This window comes from Haliotis asinina, chromosome 8, assembly GCF_037392515.1.
Source record: "Haliotis asinina isolate JCU_RB_2024 chromosome 8, JCU_Hal_asi_v2, whole genome shotgun sequence".
In the NCBI taxonomy this organism is placed as follows: Eukaryota; Metazoa; Mollusca; class Gastropoda; order Lepetellida; family Haliotidae; genus Haliotis; species Haliotis asinina.
The window spans coordinates 22,736,094-22,753,676 of NC_090287.1; the positions used below are offsets into that span (position 1 = coordinate 22,736,094).

The 17,583-nt window shown below is 38.0% G+C and overlaps 1 protein-coding gene across 1 annotated transcript in view; it reads left to right on the forward strand.

The window, feature by feature from the left end:
* The first annotated feature begins 7,344 nt into the window (after positions 1–7,344).
* LOC137293581 (protein pellino-like) overlaps positions 7,345–17,583 on the forward strand; it is a 28,073-nt gene continuing 17,834 nt past the window's right edge. Inside the window, exon 1 of the mRNA XM_067824217.1 lies at positions 7,345–7,492. Within this exon, the coding sequence (XP_067680318.1) occupies positions 7,473–7,492 (20 nt within the window). The 5' untranslated portion in view covers positions 7,345–7,472. The remainder of the gene's footprint in view (positions 7,493–17,583) is intronic.

Consider the following 17,583-nt stretch of genomic DNA (forward strand, 5'->3'; position numbering starts at 1 on the left):
ATTAATTTTACAAAACATTCCATTCTGTTTAAAGGTACTGTTTACACATGTATTGTAAAACAAATTCGCAACGTTGAAAAGATTATAGTTATGAGTTCAACAAATGATGAAACTCAGTGAAAAATGGATGAATTCTTAACAAAACTGCACCAAACAGCTGTGCACATACACAATAGTTGCACATGCTGTTCAGCAATTTGATGCATGAGTCGTATGCGAATTCATCTGCATAAAGCTTGCAGTCAGTTTCCCCAAGTTCGTGGAGAAATTCACTTTTGATGTAGCCATATATATACATATATACATAACATATAGTGAGTGCTTTAAGTTACGCTTGACTCTTGATGGGTAGTATATTTACTATACCCTGGTAGACACACAAGAAGCACTATGTACCTGGGTGTAGTTGCTGTGTTGGTGCCTGGAACCAGGGTCTTGCACAATGCACAAGTATAGAAGAAAATGGACAAAGAAAACAAAATGTCATTTGTGGAGAGACGCACACAATTACTAACAGCATACCTTCAATGAATCATCAGTAGTTGTCTTTCTGATATTTCACCCGTCAGTCATGACCCCAGTCCATATCATCACTAATTAATTTCAGTTTCAGAATTCACTTCCGTTAACTTCTTTGCAAAAAGACCCACCCATGGTGGTATGGTGGAAAGGTTTTCCAAGCATAACAATAATTTGTACTTTACACGATGATGGTTATGCTGTACAGATAATTGGCTTCATTAAGACATTGCGACTGAAAACAAACATGAATATTTAAAGGTCACATGCAACGTAAAACACAACTTTGCAGATTCTGATACCTTTCATTATGCACTTACAGCAACAAATCGTCAAAAATGCCAATTCAACTTATAAAGTTGAAAAAAAATGTGATGAAAAAAGCACATGAAATTGGAGTTCAAACAGTTTACTAATTTTTCCCCAGCTCTCCGGGGGAAAAGTGTTTTCAACAGCTATCCTCCGCTGTGCCCATTACGCATGCACAGAGAATAGGTTTGCAGAGCTTGAATCAGTATGCCTGCCCAGAGTGAGACGTAGTCTAATCATGGTTGTGTACACAAACAAGTAAATAACCTGCTCATTACTTAAAAAAATACATGTTGATTGTCATAAGTAGAGTCTGAGTGCACACTCATCGGCTAGGACTGGGTATCATGGTTGTTTCGTTTCAAGGGAGGTAAACCCAAGTACAAAATATTGCACTTTTGATTTGCGATTATATGCTTATAAATTTGTTCATTTGTTTTATTATTCTTAATCAGCAATTTTATATATTACGAGTATGTCATAACTGTGTTTTAATTACGTATGATTTTTTTTGTTGCATGTGACCTTAAAACATATGTGGGTGGCACATATGTAATTATCTGAACAAACAGTACACTACACCATTTTAATACTTTGCAGGACCCATTGTATTACCAGCAAGTACCCATAGGGTCTCCAAAATTTACTGTAAAGGTAAAACCTGCCCTGAGCACATAGCTTTACCCTAGCTATGCTGAAGGAGAGACATCCCTGTTTTGACATGACGATGATGATGATGATGATGATGATGATGATGATGATGATGACAACAACGACGAAGATGACTATAACGATCACCATGATGATGATTAGGAGATTTCTGTGCGGTTTCTGACAATGCTTATAACACACAGTGTTTTGCTGGTTCTGGCAAAAGCTTATATACCATTTTTAAAAAGTAGGGGATATTGGATAATCAAGATTGATAAAATGCATATGATGACGCCAAGGAGGAAACAGATGCTGAAGAGATGATGAAGAGAAATTTAGGGAAAATGTGACAATTTATTCTGTCCCTTTGGAAACATTTCATCTGTATGGTTATATACTACTTTTTCTCATATGCATTGGCATTGAGATTACCTATTGGTAGGCTCATAAATTTGAATATCCCCTACTTTCTTATATTTTTTGGAATGGTAGGCATCAAAGTTTATCTGGCATGGATTAAGTCATAAATATAAACAACAGTAACTATGATAAGTGACACAGATGCACACTGTTCAGGATGGCTGTCAAACAACATACCATACAATGAGGATTGTCATCCTATAACTATTGGCAATGAAGCGATTCAAGACAATGTGCATGTCATTACTAAAGGATAATTAAAGGTATTTGATAATTGTTCGCTGACTTGTTCCGCTTGATTGCAAGGATTTCTAGGAGCTTCCGTATTTTTAAGTCATTTTTAACTAGTGTCCTAGGGTTGTGCATGATGTGTTCTCATACAGCAGACTTCTGATCCAGATTTTGAATTGAAGTTTTGTGTTCTTTTAACCTGACAGCCACTGGTCAACCAGTTTCTCCAATATATGTCTAGTTTACAACTACACTGGATCTGGTAGATGCATCCTGCAGGATTGTTGCATATTGGTGTTGTTGGCCCGCGTCCATTAGCTGATAGTATTGTTTTCAGGTTGGTGTCGCTACGGAAGGTGACGTCTATTCCTGTTGTTTTCTTCATGAGACGGCTGATGCGATGACTTATCTGGCCATGGTATGGTATGTTAATTCTGATGGGGGAAGATTCTGGTTTAGTTGACTAATGCATGAAACCACCTTATCCTCAGTTACTAACCTTTATCCAAACATCTTCACCTGTAACTCATTGTCCTAATCAATACAAGCCTGCACGCCAATCAGTTGAACCCTGTACATCAATCAATCGAAGCCTGTACATCAATTAATAAAAAACTGTATATCTTGTTACCCATTGTTATCTGTCTACTGTTATGTGTATATATACTACATTCCTTTAGTTTTACCCTCACTTCACCTGATGAAGAGACTAGGAACTGTCTCGAAACGTTGTGACCTTGTATAATAAAGAAGTTGAACCACAAATCATTTTTAGTTTGATTCCACCAACTTCTAAATTCTTTTGAAACAACTGAAAGCAACAAGTTAAAATATGGCAGTGTCCTGCTGCCAAAGCACAAGATGCACAGTAAGCTTAGTCATGTCAGTAGAAATAAACAGCTGTGATTTCGATTCAATTATATGTGTGAAAATATGCCACCGAATGATTCCCTGTACTAACTTCTCTGCTTGTGAGCTGCTTTGCAGCGACAATGCTGATAACATCCCCATAGAGAATGCACAACAGCACTTTACCCGTCATCAGCCCATAAATTATCACCTGATTCAACCACAGCGAATCTGGGAATGCGGTCACTATCCCCATACATTGACAAATACAGGCTTCCACTCCTTGGAAGATGGAGCAGTACAACTAAAAACCTTATGTCACAGTACTATTAAAAGAAGTCATTGTATATTCATACTTAGCATAAGTCAATGTACATATGTCAGAACTAGTACTGGGATATGTGACACAATATGAACTGCTTGTAAATGCACCCTCAAAAATGTCATACCAATCTTTATCAGTACTGGATATATATTCCTTGCAAACCTGAATGGAGAAGAATGATATATGATGCAGTATCCTTGTATGAGGCAAACTAGTAGATTATCACGGAGAAAATATACGGTCAGATACAGGTCAACTCACTCAAACATACAAGTACTGTGGAAATTAGCACTAACCACTGCTAACTCAGCTTACATCAAGTACTCTTAAGATAGCTTGCAGCTAAAGGCACTACTTTTCCAATTAATAGGTTATGCAGTCTGTGACAAACATGGGACCACCTTCATGACAATAAACTCTATTTTAAGATTTAAAAAAGTCTTCAAAAAGAAACCAGAACTGTTTTCAGGTGTGAGTGAGTGACTAACTGTTGTACTTGTCCTTGTCTCACTGTTTGTATGTAGTACAACTCGGCCAAGACCAACTTCTTAAGTCTCTCCTTTAAGTAGCATTTAGAAGATGGCGTGTGCAATACTGACTAACTTTATGGATAACACCTTTTATTTCATGAGTGAAATTTTCAATACAGATTCCTGTACCATTGTCAAGCAGGTACAAGAATCTGTATGATAACATCACACTCACGAAATGAAATAAGTTGACATCCCACGAATTTGTCAAAGTTGTGTGAAGTCTCCCTCACTGAACACAGTATAGTAGTGATCAATAAGTAGTTCTACCGAAGTTATTCGTTACGTTTCTTTGTTTTTATGTTTTTATGGTAACAATTTGGACTTTCTCTTTTTGATGGGTAAAATTTGTTTCTGGAGCAACAGATTAATTCATGCATATTGAAAAGAATCATTCAGAATTCCGAATGTTTTGGAAAATATCACTGTGGACATGTTAATAAGCATTGGAGTTGAATAGAAAACTACCAAATGAAGACATTACAAACCTAACAACAACATAACAATAATATATATTTTCATACTTAATGAAGGAATCAAGGAATTGTTTGAGGTCTTAGTGTTGAATTGCAGGGAAGGGGACATCGGTTTTTTATGAGTGAAAACATTTTGTAGTATTGTGCAGTGTGCATGCTTGATGCTACTCCCTGTGCACTGCAGCTGCCATTTGTTATGTCCTTGATTCACTCTAAGAAACACAGGGAAAATTTCAATAGTCATGTTTATAATACCTCTTTCGTGATACAAATTGTAAATATGGTACCAAAAAGTAAATATTCAGGTGAATTTGTAATTAACATCCACTATCAGTGGCAGCTGTGCTCTGCAATGAATGTTGCCTAATATATGACAAGGCATCTGTGATTGAGTGAGTTTTACGCCACTTTTAGCAATATCACGGCAGGGGTACATGAGGAATGGACTGAATACATTTTGCCCATGTAAGGTATCAAACCTGGGCCCGATGAGACAATCGAAAGCTTTAACTGGACTAACCCAACACCTCCATTATTAAAGGAGACTACAACCATGTTCAGTGACGAGGAATGTGCTATAAAAATATGACATACCATGCTTCAAATGTATATTAATGTTTTATTACACCTACAACACTTCACCTATATAATTGAATGGAACTTCTTAAATGAATAACAGAGATATTCAAAGAATTTACAAATTGAGGACCAATATACATAATACATGCTAAATGTTAAAAACAGCTTGTCATTGCACATTTATAACAAACTCACATTTCAATGCTAATGACGGGACAGCTACAAGAACAACCAGAGTGTTGAAATGAAAGAGGTGTTAGACTATTCAAGACACAAGTCTGGTATTTTACATCTAGATTGAACAATACACTGGTGCTTCACATCACTTATCCAGCATGTCCTTTTCAACAATGTCATCAACTGGGCTGGTGTCTTTCCCTCGTCTGACAGCATGTCAGTATTCACTGGAGTATTCCAAGAATGTCCAGGACCTCATGAAATGTCATGTATTTGGGATTTGTTGAAATAACATCCTGTGTATTATCTGGTTATGAAAAGTATACAAGCACATGTTGCGATATCTGAACACTTTCATAGAACACAGCAGTGCAGTTGACATCTTCATATTATCTTGATCTTGATACATCTTGATGCGATGTAATAACCGCGCTAAACGGAAGAATGTAAAATCTGAGGGTTGAGCCTTCAGCAAGTGACACTGTCATTTTAACGTATCGACCAGCTCATAATTCACTTTCACAGATTATCGACTTTTTGAGAAAATGCCGATATTTGTTTGGCTATTTCATTGGTCAGTTCCTCTTTGGTTGCCTTTGGGTGGTCTTTCACGTATTTTGAGATGGCCAGAATCGTTTGATTGCGCAAGGCATCAATATCTTTTTCCCCACTCAACCGACTCCAGAGCTCGTATCCTATCCGTGCTGTTGTAATGTCTTTCAGCGTGCTTGCATCGCCTTCGTTGATCCACATCAGCGTCCCTATTTGCTGCAACAACTCAGCGTTGTTCAAAGACCAAGACTGGAGATCCATTATTGTTTCTTTTACTGGCTCTGATTTTCCAATAAATATTTCGACAAGTTAAGTTGACATCGAACACTTCCCAATGACCCTATACTACTATGGTCGCAACTAGTTGGATCTTTATGTAAGTACTTAAATCCTCAGACGACCCAACGATGGAAATTGAACACGCTTTCTTTGGATAACAGTATGTCCATAGAACCATCCCGTTCCTTGGATAACAGGGTTAACAGTTCATGATTGAATATCTCTGAAGAGAGCTGAAATGAAAGTAGATTTTAACTGTTAGTGTGTATCGTTTTTCTTGCATATCACATTTTATATGTCGTATGACAAAATTATTTTAACAAGCCAATGTTTTTTACTTTGATACGACACTGACATCAAATTTCGCATACGTTTCGGCCCGACTTGCTGAAATGAGATACTACTCATCATCTTGGCTACCCATGTAATAGCCTGCACGTGGAATTCGATTTGTGTTCCAGAGTAAGCTCTCCGTCCAACAAAACACCCTCTCTCTCTCCCTTTGGTGCGCTTGTCACGCCAATTCATGGGTTCAGAGTCCATTTGGGTAGTATGAGTGATCTTGCACCCCAACCTCCACCCCTACCACCACTCAGATATGTGGTTGCAAGTAAAACGCACACACACACGTACATGCACACGCACGCACGCACGCACGCACGCACGCACACACACACTGTAGGGGGAGGGGGTAACAATATAAACATGCGGGAGTCATGCAACACTTATCGCTGACAGGAACAGCAGGCAACGTGAAGGAAACAATAGTGACATTCAAATCCCTTTTTCTGTAAACATTTTCATTTCCTTTTTAGTTCAGATCTCGAATCATTACTGGAACTACAAACTTCCGACAAAAAGATATGGGGTCAATTATCGTCGGCCCCCATGTAACATTATTGGTGTCATAAATCAAGTATAGCCTGGTGGCAGCCAGCAATGGAAACACGTATCCGTACTAATTTCCTGCTAGCGTGATTTCCCTAACCTGACGTTACCTCAATATATTTCATCTGGTGCCGCGGGCTGTTTCGGACCACAGCGTCCATTTCACCCAGAAATAGATGACATGTTTACGCTACTTCCTAGCTTAAACCTGTACAGATTTTCTAGACCAACATGCCGAAGAGACGATCTTGGAACGTACCAAGGTAAAGCTGTTTTTCATACATAAATACTGGCCCTTATATGTTCCTTCATATCAAATGCATCACATATTCACCGCAAAAGAACAACAGTCTGTGATTTATAGAATCTGTGCAAATGAAACTATTACAATAAGTCTTGTTAAGGTAACGTCAGTTTCAGAAATCTACACATATTCTATCTGCAACACACAATCGTTTGCGTCAACTGACGCTATGTACTTTTAGAAACAGTTTGTTGGAAAGTAGATTTTACATTGAAAACAATTTCCAGCGCCCTCTTGCGAGGTTAAGTTAGGGTTACTTCCGGTGTAATATTTTCTATGGAAGTGTTGTCATTAGAATTCTGCGACTTTCAATCCTTATTTCTCCACATGTGATGGGATTTTGATGAAATTTGCATTCTTAGTAGAAGACTGGTGAAAAGGACATGCCAGATACTAAAGAGAGGTAAATATGATTTCTACTTGAAATATATAATCTTCTCCACATGTTCAAACCCCACCTTTGTCAAATTTAGACCCTTGCCTTTGTTTTCATAGATTGTAAGAAGAAACAGGTGGAATGTGAGAGCTATTCCATTTAAGAGGTCAGAATTAATAATTTCAGCATAGATTCAGACTGCTAGATTTGTGATGAGGTTACGCTTTCGTTTCTGTTGCATTTATATACCATTTGCTATATTTCCAACGACAGATGATTACAAGCTCAGCTATGAAAGACCGGGCCAATAATCAGTTGACTATTTTTTTCTTCATTTTTCCAACGATAGTGATTTGCATGAAGGAGATAAGGTTGATAATTTTGGAGACGTTCAGAGTTATACTGAACGCTGATTGTGATGGATGGTTTTGGTGATAAGAAAGTTTTCATAATGAATGTATTTTTTCCAAGCCAAATCACTAAAGGGGTAATATTTTTTTTTACAATTGTCACATCAGCTGACACTTTCTGATGTCAGATCTAAATGTTAATGCAATATTAGCATTAATCCTCAGGAATGGTAGCAAATGATAATAATGTCCACATGTTCTATGCCTAGTATGCTCCTGTTATTGTGTATTAGCTTTAACAGTACTGGTCACTGATTACGATGCTGAAAATGTGAAGGTACTGTTTGTGCTAAAATATGATTAACATAAAAAGACTGGCCTATTTGAATGTTGCGTATCATAATCTAATAAATCACTTGGTTACCAGTATTTAAATGTCTACCATACCTACAAGGATATGCCAGATACTGATATAACATACACAACACTTACTGACAGGATGTGATAAAAAGTATAGGAATTTCTGCTGTCTGTGTCACAGTCTGATCATCTTATCATTATTGATTGAGGAAGTATAAACACAAGAAGTTAATGTCCAGTAGGCATGCTGATAATTATATGCAACACTTCACTTGATCTAAGCCGATTACTGTCCTGGCAAAGATGAGACAATAAATCAGTCTATGTCAAGCCCACTACCTTGAATAGGGATAGGCTGAATGCACGCCAGCCCCTGATGGTGAAGCTGATGAGACACCTGAACATAGAAACCAGTATAACAGTGATTACTATTTTTAGATCTCTGATGTACTTCTCGCCTTGTGTTTATCCTAATGTAAATATTGACTAGATTAACCTGAGAGGTCATTTAAATTTTGAAACATGTGTAATGACATAATGACATGAGCGTGTCATTGCTTGTTTAAGAAATATATTTATAAGTTAAAGATGTATTATGTCAGTATCACTCATTATTATCATGATCATCATTGTTGTGTTATTGTATTTTGAAATATGAACTATGCTCTTGAGATAATGCTGCTGGTTGATACAATGTTAGATCATTAGGATAGACTGTCATGCCTATTATTAACCATTTTTGCTTTGTGCATCAAATCTTAATACGTAAAGAACAGTTCTTGTAATTCTTGCATCTGTGGGAGACTACTTACACGAGTGCCTCTCAGTACAAGAGCTGAATCTAAAATGGCCACCTGACGCAACATTGTGCAGTTAGCTGTACTCCATATATGTTTTTCACAGAAAGTCTTTGAAACAATAATTAATGTTTTATTTCGTATTATGCAGTGGTATATAATTCAATCATTGTCTAGATTTAAAATGGATGGATATGAGGAAACTTAGTTCTGCTGAAGCTAAAGTGAGTACTTACCTAAACAAAGTTTAGTTTGCCTCAGATTTGAAAAGTTTGATGCAACCTTGTGTTGGCATGTAATTAAGTATGTAGATCCATTGTATTTTTATTTACGAGCCATATTTGATCAGGGTGAAATATAATGAATCCTGAGTAACCATGTGATGTTTTGCACTGAAAAGTCATCATACTTTAAAAACTTTCAAATAAGAGGGTAAGTGATAGTTTGAGTGCATAGTTAGCTGAAACTAGTGAAAAGTATAGATCAGCTTGAATTAATTAAAATGGAATTTGGGGGAAAATAAGTTTGTTAGAATTTCAGTTGTCTTTGCTTGAGATATCAGTGATTCGTCATTTGTGCTTGTGGTGTAGACTTTAATTTCAATATTGTCAATTCATATGACATTTTCCATGAACATTTTGATGACAACAGATTTTATGTAAAGGGAAATTAGCTAGGCAGACATGACAGGACTGATGGGGTTGGGTCAACAGATAGATGTGTGTTGAATCAGCTTAGAGTGGCCAAAGTGGTTCATTATGGTGTACTATTATATTTACTAGAGTGGAAGCATGTATCAAAATAGTTCATAAATGAAAAATGTCTGTGTTTGAACCTGACCACGTTTTATGTATGGATATTTTAACTGTAAGACATCATGTATGGAACATTGTTAATGTGGGGAAGAGGTCAAGTTATACAATTGTGTTCCCCTGCATTATGTGTGCCACTGAGGTGTGGTTGTTAGGTCACAAGATGTAGTGGGACGCAGCCATGTCTCAGAGGGTGGCCGTGATACAGTAGTTATCTCAGGTCAACAGGTTCACATGTTGGATATGTTGGCTGATTATTTCCATCACTGTGACAGTCACGTTCAGGAACTGTTTAACTTGCAACACTGATCTTTGGGTTGAAACTAAAAGATTGAATTACACTGAAAAAAAAACTACACATGTCGATAACTATACTTCCCATCAAGAGGTTAGAGTCACTTAAAACATACACCACATGCAGATCAGTTGCATGCGGATCATGCATTAAATAGTTGAGAAGCATGTGCAAATATCGTACATGTGAACACTGAACAGCTGCATTTTGGTGTAGGTTTTTGTTACAGTTTTTACTGATTTATATCATTTACTAAACTCATGACAGTAATATTTTCAAAGTTATTAACTTGTTATACAAACATCAGTTCATGTTTAAACAGTACCTGTTATAAGTATGGAATATTTTGCAAATTTAGTTTCGAAGAATTGCCAAAGTAAATGTCTACATATACACTAGTGAGTCTAAACTTTTGATGGGTGGTACATTTGCACTCAGTGTCCTTCACTCAGTGTTTTCATATAAACAATGTGAGCTTGAAACTGAAATCTAATTAATACTATTCTATTATTATTTGACCGGCTGTACTAGGGACACTTTGATGTACATTGAAACCATACTGTTTTCAGACTTATGGTGCTATTATGCACATTTTTTAATATTTAATATGCCTAAACAGATTCACTAAACGGAACATGTATGATTGGAAATTAATTAATAATATTTGTCAAAATTTGTAATGTTTCCTGGAGACTGAAATGAGCCTACCATTGATGAAATTGATTAATGTAAGCAACTCTTGTTATAACAGAATGTTATAACCAATATGCCACAGGATTTTACGTGCACAGAATGGAATCAGAAAATCAGAATGTCACATCCAGAGATACACACAGAAATACAGAGAACGTACCTACAGCAGATCAACAGGTACCTGTGTCTGTTATTTCATCCATCAGTCATGATCACTGTCCACATGATGACTGATTCATTGCAGGCTCTGAAGTGATTATTTGAACATACACTACATTACACCTTTTCGGTACTTTACAGGAGTGTCATAATACCAGCAAAAACCTATGATATTTATTTAGGCAAGTGATAAACCCATGATGCCTCACACACCAAAGTCCAGTTTTTCACTCTTCTCCTTAAGGGCTTTGGTACAATACAAGGTTTGTTAAAGTGGTAAGGTAGAAATGAGACAGGTATATTTAGGTAAACAGGGTCAAAGTAAAGGCTTGTCCTTTGGCCTATAGCCAACAGTAATAGTATTGGGTGTGCTATTATGTGAGGCAAGTCACCTGATGTACAAGTTGATGCCTTATACTCACATATGCTCTGTGTACATAATGAATAGTTATGTTGCATTCCAGGGACTTTTGAAGACTTTTTTGATGATCCTGCCCAGCAGTGGGTTTCTGCTCTGAAATACATTTTGTTCATAGTTTAAAGTTTGCCCAAGGGATTATTACACATACTACTGTTCATTAATTCCATTTCTATTGGCAGTATTCCTGCTAATAGACAATGGTGTGTAAAAATTATTTTCTTGGGCCAGACAATCTAGCATTTACATGTTGATTAATCTCTGCAACTGGGATTTGATGATAATCATGAACCAAGACAACAAACCTGACTGAGTGATCCTGTTAGTCTCTCTTACAATAGGCATAGATGATTGGAGACAAAATCTCACCTGTATGATAGAATGACAATGATCACCTGTCACACAGTGTTGATGTTATTTCTTCAGACAATACTAAAATCGAATATGCGAGGGGAGAGCTGATCAAAAGGATTATCCCATTGTCAGGAAGGGAGTAGCTCGAAAGGAGCAGCTGGGCCAAGGGATCACATTGTCAGGAGGAGAGCAGCAGGGCCAAGGGATCCCAATGTCAGGAAAGCAGCTGGGCCAAGGGATCCCAATGTGAGGAGGAGAGCAGCAGGGCCAAGGGATCCCAATGTCAGGAAAGCAGCTGGGCCAAGGGATCCCAATGTGAGGAGGAGAGCAGCAGGGCCAAGGGATCCCAATGTCAGGAAAGCAGCTGGGCCAAGGGATCACATTGTCAGGAGGAGAGCAGCAGGGCCAAGGGATCCCAATGTCAGGAAAGCAGCTGGGCCAAGGGATCCCAATGTCAGGAGGAGAGCAGCAGGGCCAAGGGATCCCAATGTGAGGAGGGGAGCAGCTGGACCAAGGGATCCCAATGTGAGGAAGGGTTGTGCTGGGCCAAGGGATCCCAATGTCAGGAGAACAGCTGGGCCAAGGGATCCCAGTGTCAGGAGGAGAGCAGCTGGGCCAAGGGATCCCAATGTCAGGAGAACAGCTGGGTCAAGGGATCCCACTGTCAGGAGGAGAGCAGCTGGGCCAAGGGATCCCAATGTCAGGAGAACAGCTGGGCCAAGGGATCCCAGTGTCAGGAGGGGAGGTGATGGACTAAGGGAACTAAGGGATCCATTGTCAGGAGGGGAGGTGATGGACTAAGGGATCCCAATGTCAGGAGGGGAGGTGATGGACTAAGGGATCCCAATGTCAGGAGGGAGGTGATGGACTAAGGGATCCCATTGGCAGGAGGGGAGGTGATGGACTAAGGGATCCCAATGTCAGGAGGGGAGGTGATGGACTAAGGGATCCCATTGTCAGGAGGGGAGTGATGGACTAAGGGATCCCATTGTCAGGAGGGGAGGTGATGGACTAAGGGATCCCATTGTCAGGAGGGGAGGTGATGGACTAAGGGATCCCAATGTCAGGAGGGGAGGTGATGGACTAAGGGATCCCATTGTCAGGAGGGGAACAGGTTGACCAATGTCATGGTCATGATGATCGTTGGTTAGAATCAACGTTTGATCATTGGACTGTCGACCAAGCATGACAATTCTCAGTCACAAGCCTGCATATTCAGTTCGGCTTTCTTGATGATCAGTTGGAATTTAGCCAGCTTTGCTACTACTTCTCCAGTTTGATTTGAACATTTCATAACAGCAACAACGTTTCAAACCCCCAGAGTGTTAAGTCTTCGATATAGGTTATAAAAAATAATTCTTGAAACAAAAAGACACACCCAAAAACAAAGTTTCATTTTACCAGGATTAGGTTTAATACATTTGTTCTTTTCCAGTGCCACATTCTTCCCAGTGACAGCTGTGGATTACAGATATCTGTGATTTAGCAATTCACAGTTTTCTTTAGACCACTTCATGTCTGGATTATTTGAACACATATTGACTCATCTGTATCACTTAACCATATTGAAACTTTAGCCAAATAATATAATTTCGTGAGTAATTCCTTATGTTAAATTCTTGCCAATAGTCTGTCTCAATCATCCCATTTCTATTTGATTTCAAAAAGGTTCTGTTTCCTGCTTCAAACTTTCACCGAAAGGACTTGTTAGAATGAGTTGACAACAAATAAATGTAAGCCAAGCCAGTTATTATCCAGCTTGTCAAATCCATAGCCTTTCTATGTCTAGCTGACCTGTTGAGGAAAGCATGTAGGATGTGATTGTGGTGACCTCGGCCATGTCTACAGTTGGTGTAGGCTACAGTGAGGTCAATAGGTGAATTACTCCAGTCAAAAAGAGGAAGCTGTGCATGTGTAAAAGCCTTGGTTCACTCGGATGTTGATGAGGATAAGAATATTCTGAAGAAGGAAGTCTTCATTTTTGTGGATAATGAGGTTCAAGTTCATCACTTGTCCATTTTTCTGAATTGGATTAGATAGGAATAACTTTTTTTATAGGTTCATGTCAATGGCTGAAAAGTAGCGTTTTTAGGGGGTATATAGTTATGCTAAGCAGTGGTGTTCCTATGAAGTTATTTTTTGTTCAAACAAAACTTGACACAATTGGATGGATTGTTTTTAATTTTGGGGACCACCTTCTTTGTCAGATGATTTCTCATAGAAGATTTGCTCATTTTCATATTTATTTAATTTATATAGAACATTGCATTTTAACCGCACAAAAGCATTTTGCATTGTAATGAGCTAAATCGGGTGAGTTATGAATTGGTATTTGTCTGACAGGGGCAGTTGGGTAGCTCAGTGGCTCATTGTGCCAGATACCTGTGTGACAGTGTGTTTGATTCTCCATATGGGTACAATATAAGAAGCTCATTTCTGGTAAATCCTGCTGTGATATTTGTAGAATATTACTAAAAGCAGAGTAAAACCACACTCAGGTCTGTGTAACATGTTTTATTTCCATAATGATATCTAATGTGTTTGCTGATTCTGTAAATTATGCAGATCTTTTGCTCAATGGACCTTTCAAATCATATCTTTGTAGCTGCAAACATTCTCTTAGGATTCATGGGTCAAAGAAAAACAATACCTTTGCTTCAATACAGCTACAAATAAATGCATCCCTAAGGGTTGAATAAGGTATTGGTATTTAAGAATCTGCCTTTTTTTTTCTTATGTACGACAGATAAGAATGAACAGATGATCACTTTCAGGGTCTGATGCCACAGCGTCTTAAATTGTAAGGATTAAGAGTCCCTCACCCCAAATGAAGTCATGTTTCATGAGACAACACGAACTGTGGACTGTTCCAGATGAATTTAGTTCATGCTGTTACCTCGTCACTCAAAACTAATTCCAATTTATTTAGTTCCATTGATTTCCAGTTCAGGTGATAAAAGTTATCAGTTTGTTACAGCATTTTCCCATTATAGCTAATATTCATAGTGTAACTCTTTCCTGTAAATAGCCAATTATCTTCCTAAATCATACTTCTGGCACGCTGCCATGATAAAGGAACTGGTTATTTCCAGTGATGCTTTTATTCACTTTGGTTCGTTTGCCGTTGGGCCTGATTGTGCCTTCTCTGTTTACATAGTTCATTGACACATGAAAGAAATGAAAATTGGATTAAGAAAATGTTCTATTTTTATAGTCAGATGTACTTTCATGTTCACCACACAAAGGTGTATATACATTAGGAGTCACTGCAAGACATTTCAGTTTCAGTGATTTAAAACAATGAGATATGATCGACAAACTCAGCAAACATAGAAACATGACTTAATTATTTTGTGAAAAAATATATTGTTCAATAAGTTCTGTTGGCACCACTTACTAGGATTTGTAAAATAATGCAGACATTCCAGTACATGATATGTATCTGTCTAAACATGAATCCAGATAACTTCATTACCATTGGAATAAAACAAATTAGTTTAAACTGAAAAAGATATAAATGATATTGTAGAAACGCATGTTCCAGAGTGAAAAAAGTTTGATGGTGGAAAAAAGTATGACAGTTATGAAAATATCTGTAAACCAAAAATACAAATTATGGCCTAGAGACGCTTTCTGCGTGAATTATCCAGCCGGTATGGTAATCCATGTATGTCTGGGCCTGCATTGGAATGCAGGCGTTTGTTGTTGGTTTATCTGTAGGGTAAAGCCTAGTCTAAGCTAACGAACACCAGTAACAAAGGCCGATCTGCTGCTGGTGTCTTGTGCTTCATTATAAGAAGTTCATCCTCATAGACTGCCCTCTCCCATCAGTTCCTACAATTGCCATTTTAATGGAAACCTTATTTGCAGGATGTCTCTGCTGAGATTTTGTATACATGCATGGGAAAATGGGATGGTAGTTTTAGGAATGTATTTTCCTTTGCTGTATAAGACAATCCTAAATAAGAATACCAGATGGACTTTGGATATGACTTTATATGCAAATGAGTTTCTGTTTTAGCTGGCAGTCTACAGTGAAGAGGGAAACACGTTTAGAATATTACAGAGCGGATAGCATCTTCTTCATTTCATATATGGATAGAAAACTGACTAATATCAGCCTGGGGAATATTGGAATTCATAGTTCTAAGCTCATGTTGTGATGTCCACTGTTATCAAGGTCTATCAACACTTTGCTTTTTGGTCAAGTCATCAGTTTTAAAGGGATGTCAGTAGCAAATGGTAAACAATCAGTCTGGACAAGTAAAATAGGTGGTTGATAGTTTGTCACAACCATATGCATGCTCATGATGGGGTAATCTAGTGGTTAAAGCATTCGCTTGTAACAATAAAGGCATGGGTTCGATTCCCTGCATGGTGCTGCATGGGTACAATGTGTGGAGCCCATTTTTTGTGTCCCCTGCTGTAGTATTGCTTTAATATTGCTAAAATGGAGTAAAACTAAACCCAGTTACTCACTCACTCCATGCTTCTTTATCGCCTAACTGGTAAACGTCCGAGACTTTCTTGGCTTAGCTCTGTTCTTGTGCTTGGACTGACAGTCTGTAAGTGATTGGAGTGGTCTTCACTGGCCTTAGACACAACTCACTGTATGATTTTGTGCATTAGCATTTGATTCTTTGAAATGGTTATTTAGAGGTTTGTTGGGTTTTCTTTGTTTGTTTGTCTTTTATCTTCAGCAATTCACCATGTAATTACCAGTGTTCAAAATAACAGTAACCAGTGTCACAACTTTTGCGTCTGCAAGTCCAGTAGATGGTAGTCTTAGTATAAGTATAAGCTGATCTTATCAGACTGAATGAATTTGTACCAGAAAGGGAATAGGAACTAGTGATTGACAAAAGTCTCAGACTGAGACTAACTGGTAACTCTCCAGAAGTGTTCTCAACTTACACCAACAAGGACAGGTTCTGTAAGATGTCGTTTCCACAGTTTAGTTTCACGCAAGGTGTGTCACAGACCTGCCCACCTACTTCAATGAAATATAGTGGGGAATTCAATAAATTGACACACATTTTTGCATTGTCATGTCAGATTTTGAAATGTTTTGGCTATTTGCTGCTTTATAACAGTCATCAAGAGCACTAATACAGTTCTCAGTTTGGCATTCACTTTGCCAAATCAATCAGCCTTAGCTGAAGATCTTGTCCTTGATACACAGATTTTGGTGAAATCTCTTCATAGGAAATCAGGCTTTCTGCACACAAAAGTCAGAAGTACCTAGGTTGAGATTATCCTAAGTGATCAAAGAAATCAAATCCCCCTGCTCTGAAATGATCTGTGATCCAACAAAATTAATATCTGGCCAAGGAACATAGAAGATTGACATCAAAGGTTAGCAATAGTGTTGTTGGGAAAAGTTCTATGCCCACTACTCTGATTTTGTGTTATGTGTCTCTTTTTATTGAAATGCTAATTTGTAACTGTAATTAAAGATGAAAAGGTTTGAATTATATTACAATACAGATATGACAGTTGTACTTCAAGATTTTAAGAAGAGTAAGGTGAGACCAAGCAAGTTTGATTCAAATTTTTACACAACGTGTTATTCATCTGCTCCATCGAATTTATGAGAAATATCATTCTAGCAGATGATGACCAAAAGACAATGAGTAACTGAAGTACTCGATCTTCATTTCACTCATGCTGTAGACTGGCTCTGATAATTGGCAACAAAATCAACAAATTTGTCTTTGATGATTACTGGTCCACCTAGAAGATAACTGACCTCAGCCCACTGGCAGGTCAATGTTGGTAACAGGAATTGCATATCTGTTGTGCACTGTACTGTGTCTGGACCTGTGCTGTAAATTGGCAAAGCTCCATGGAGTGTAGACTCTCTTTGGCAACTTATTGGTC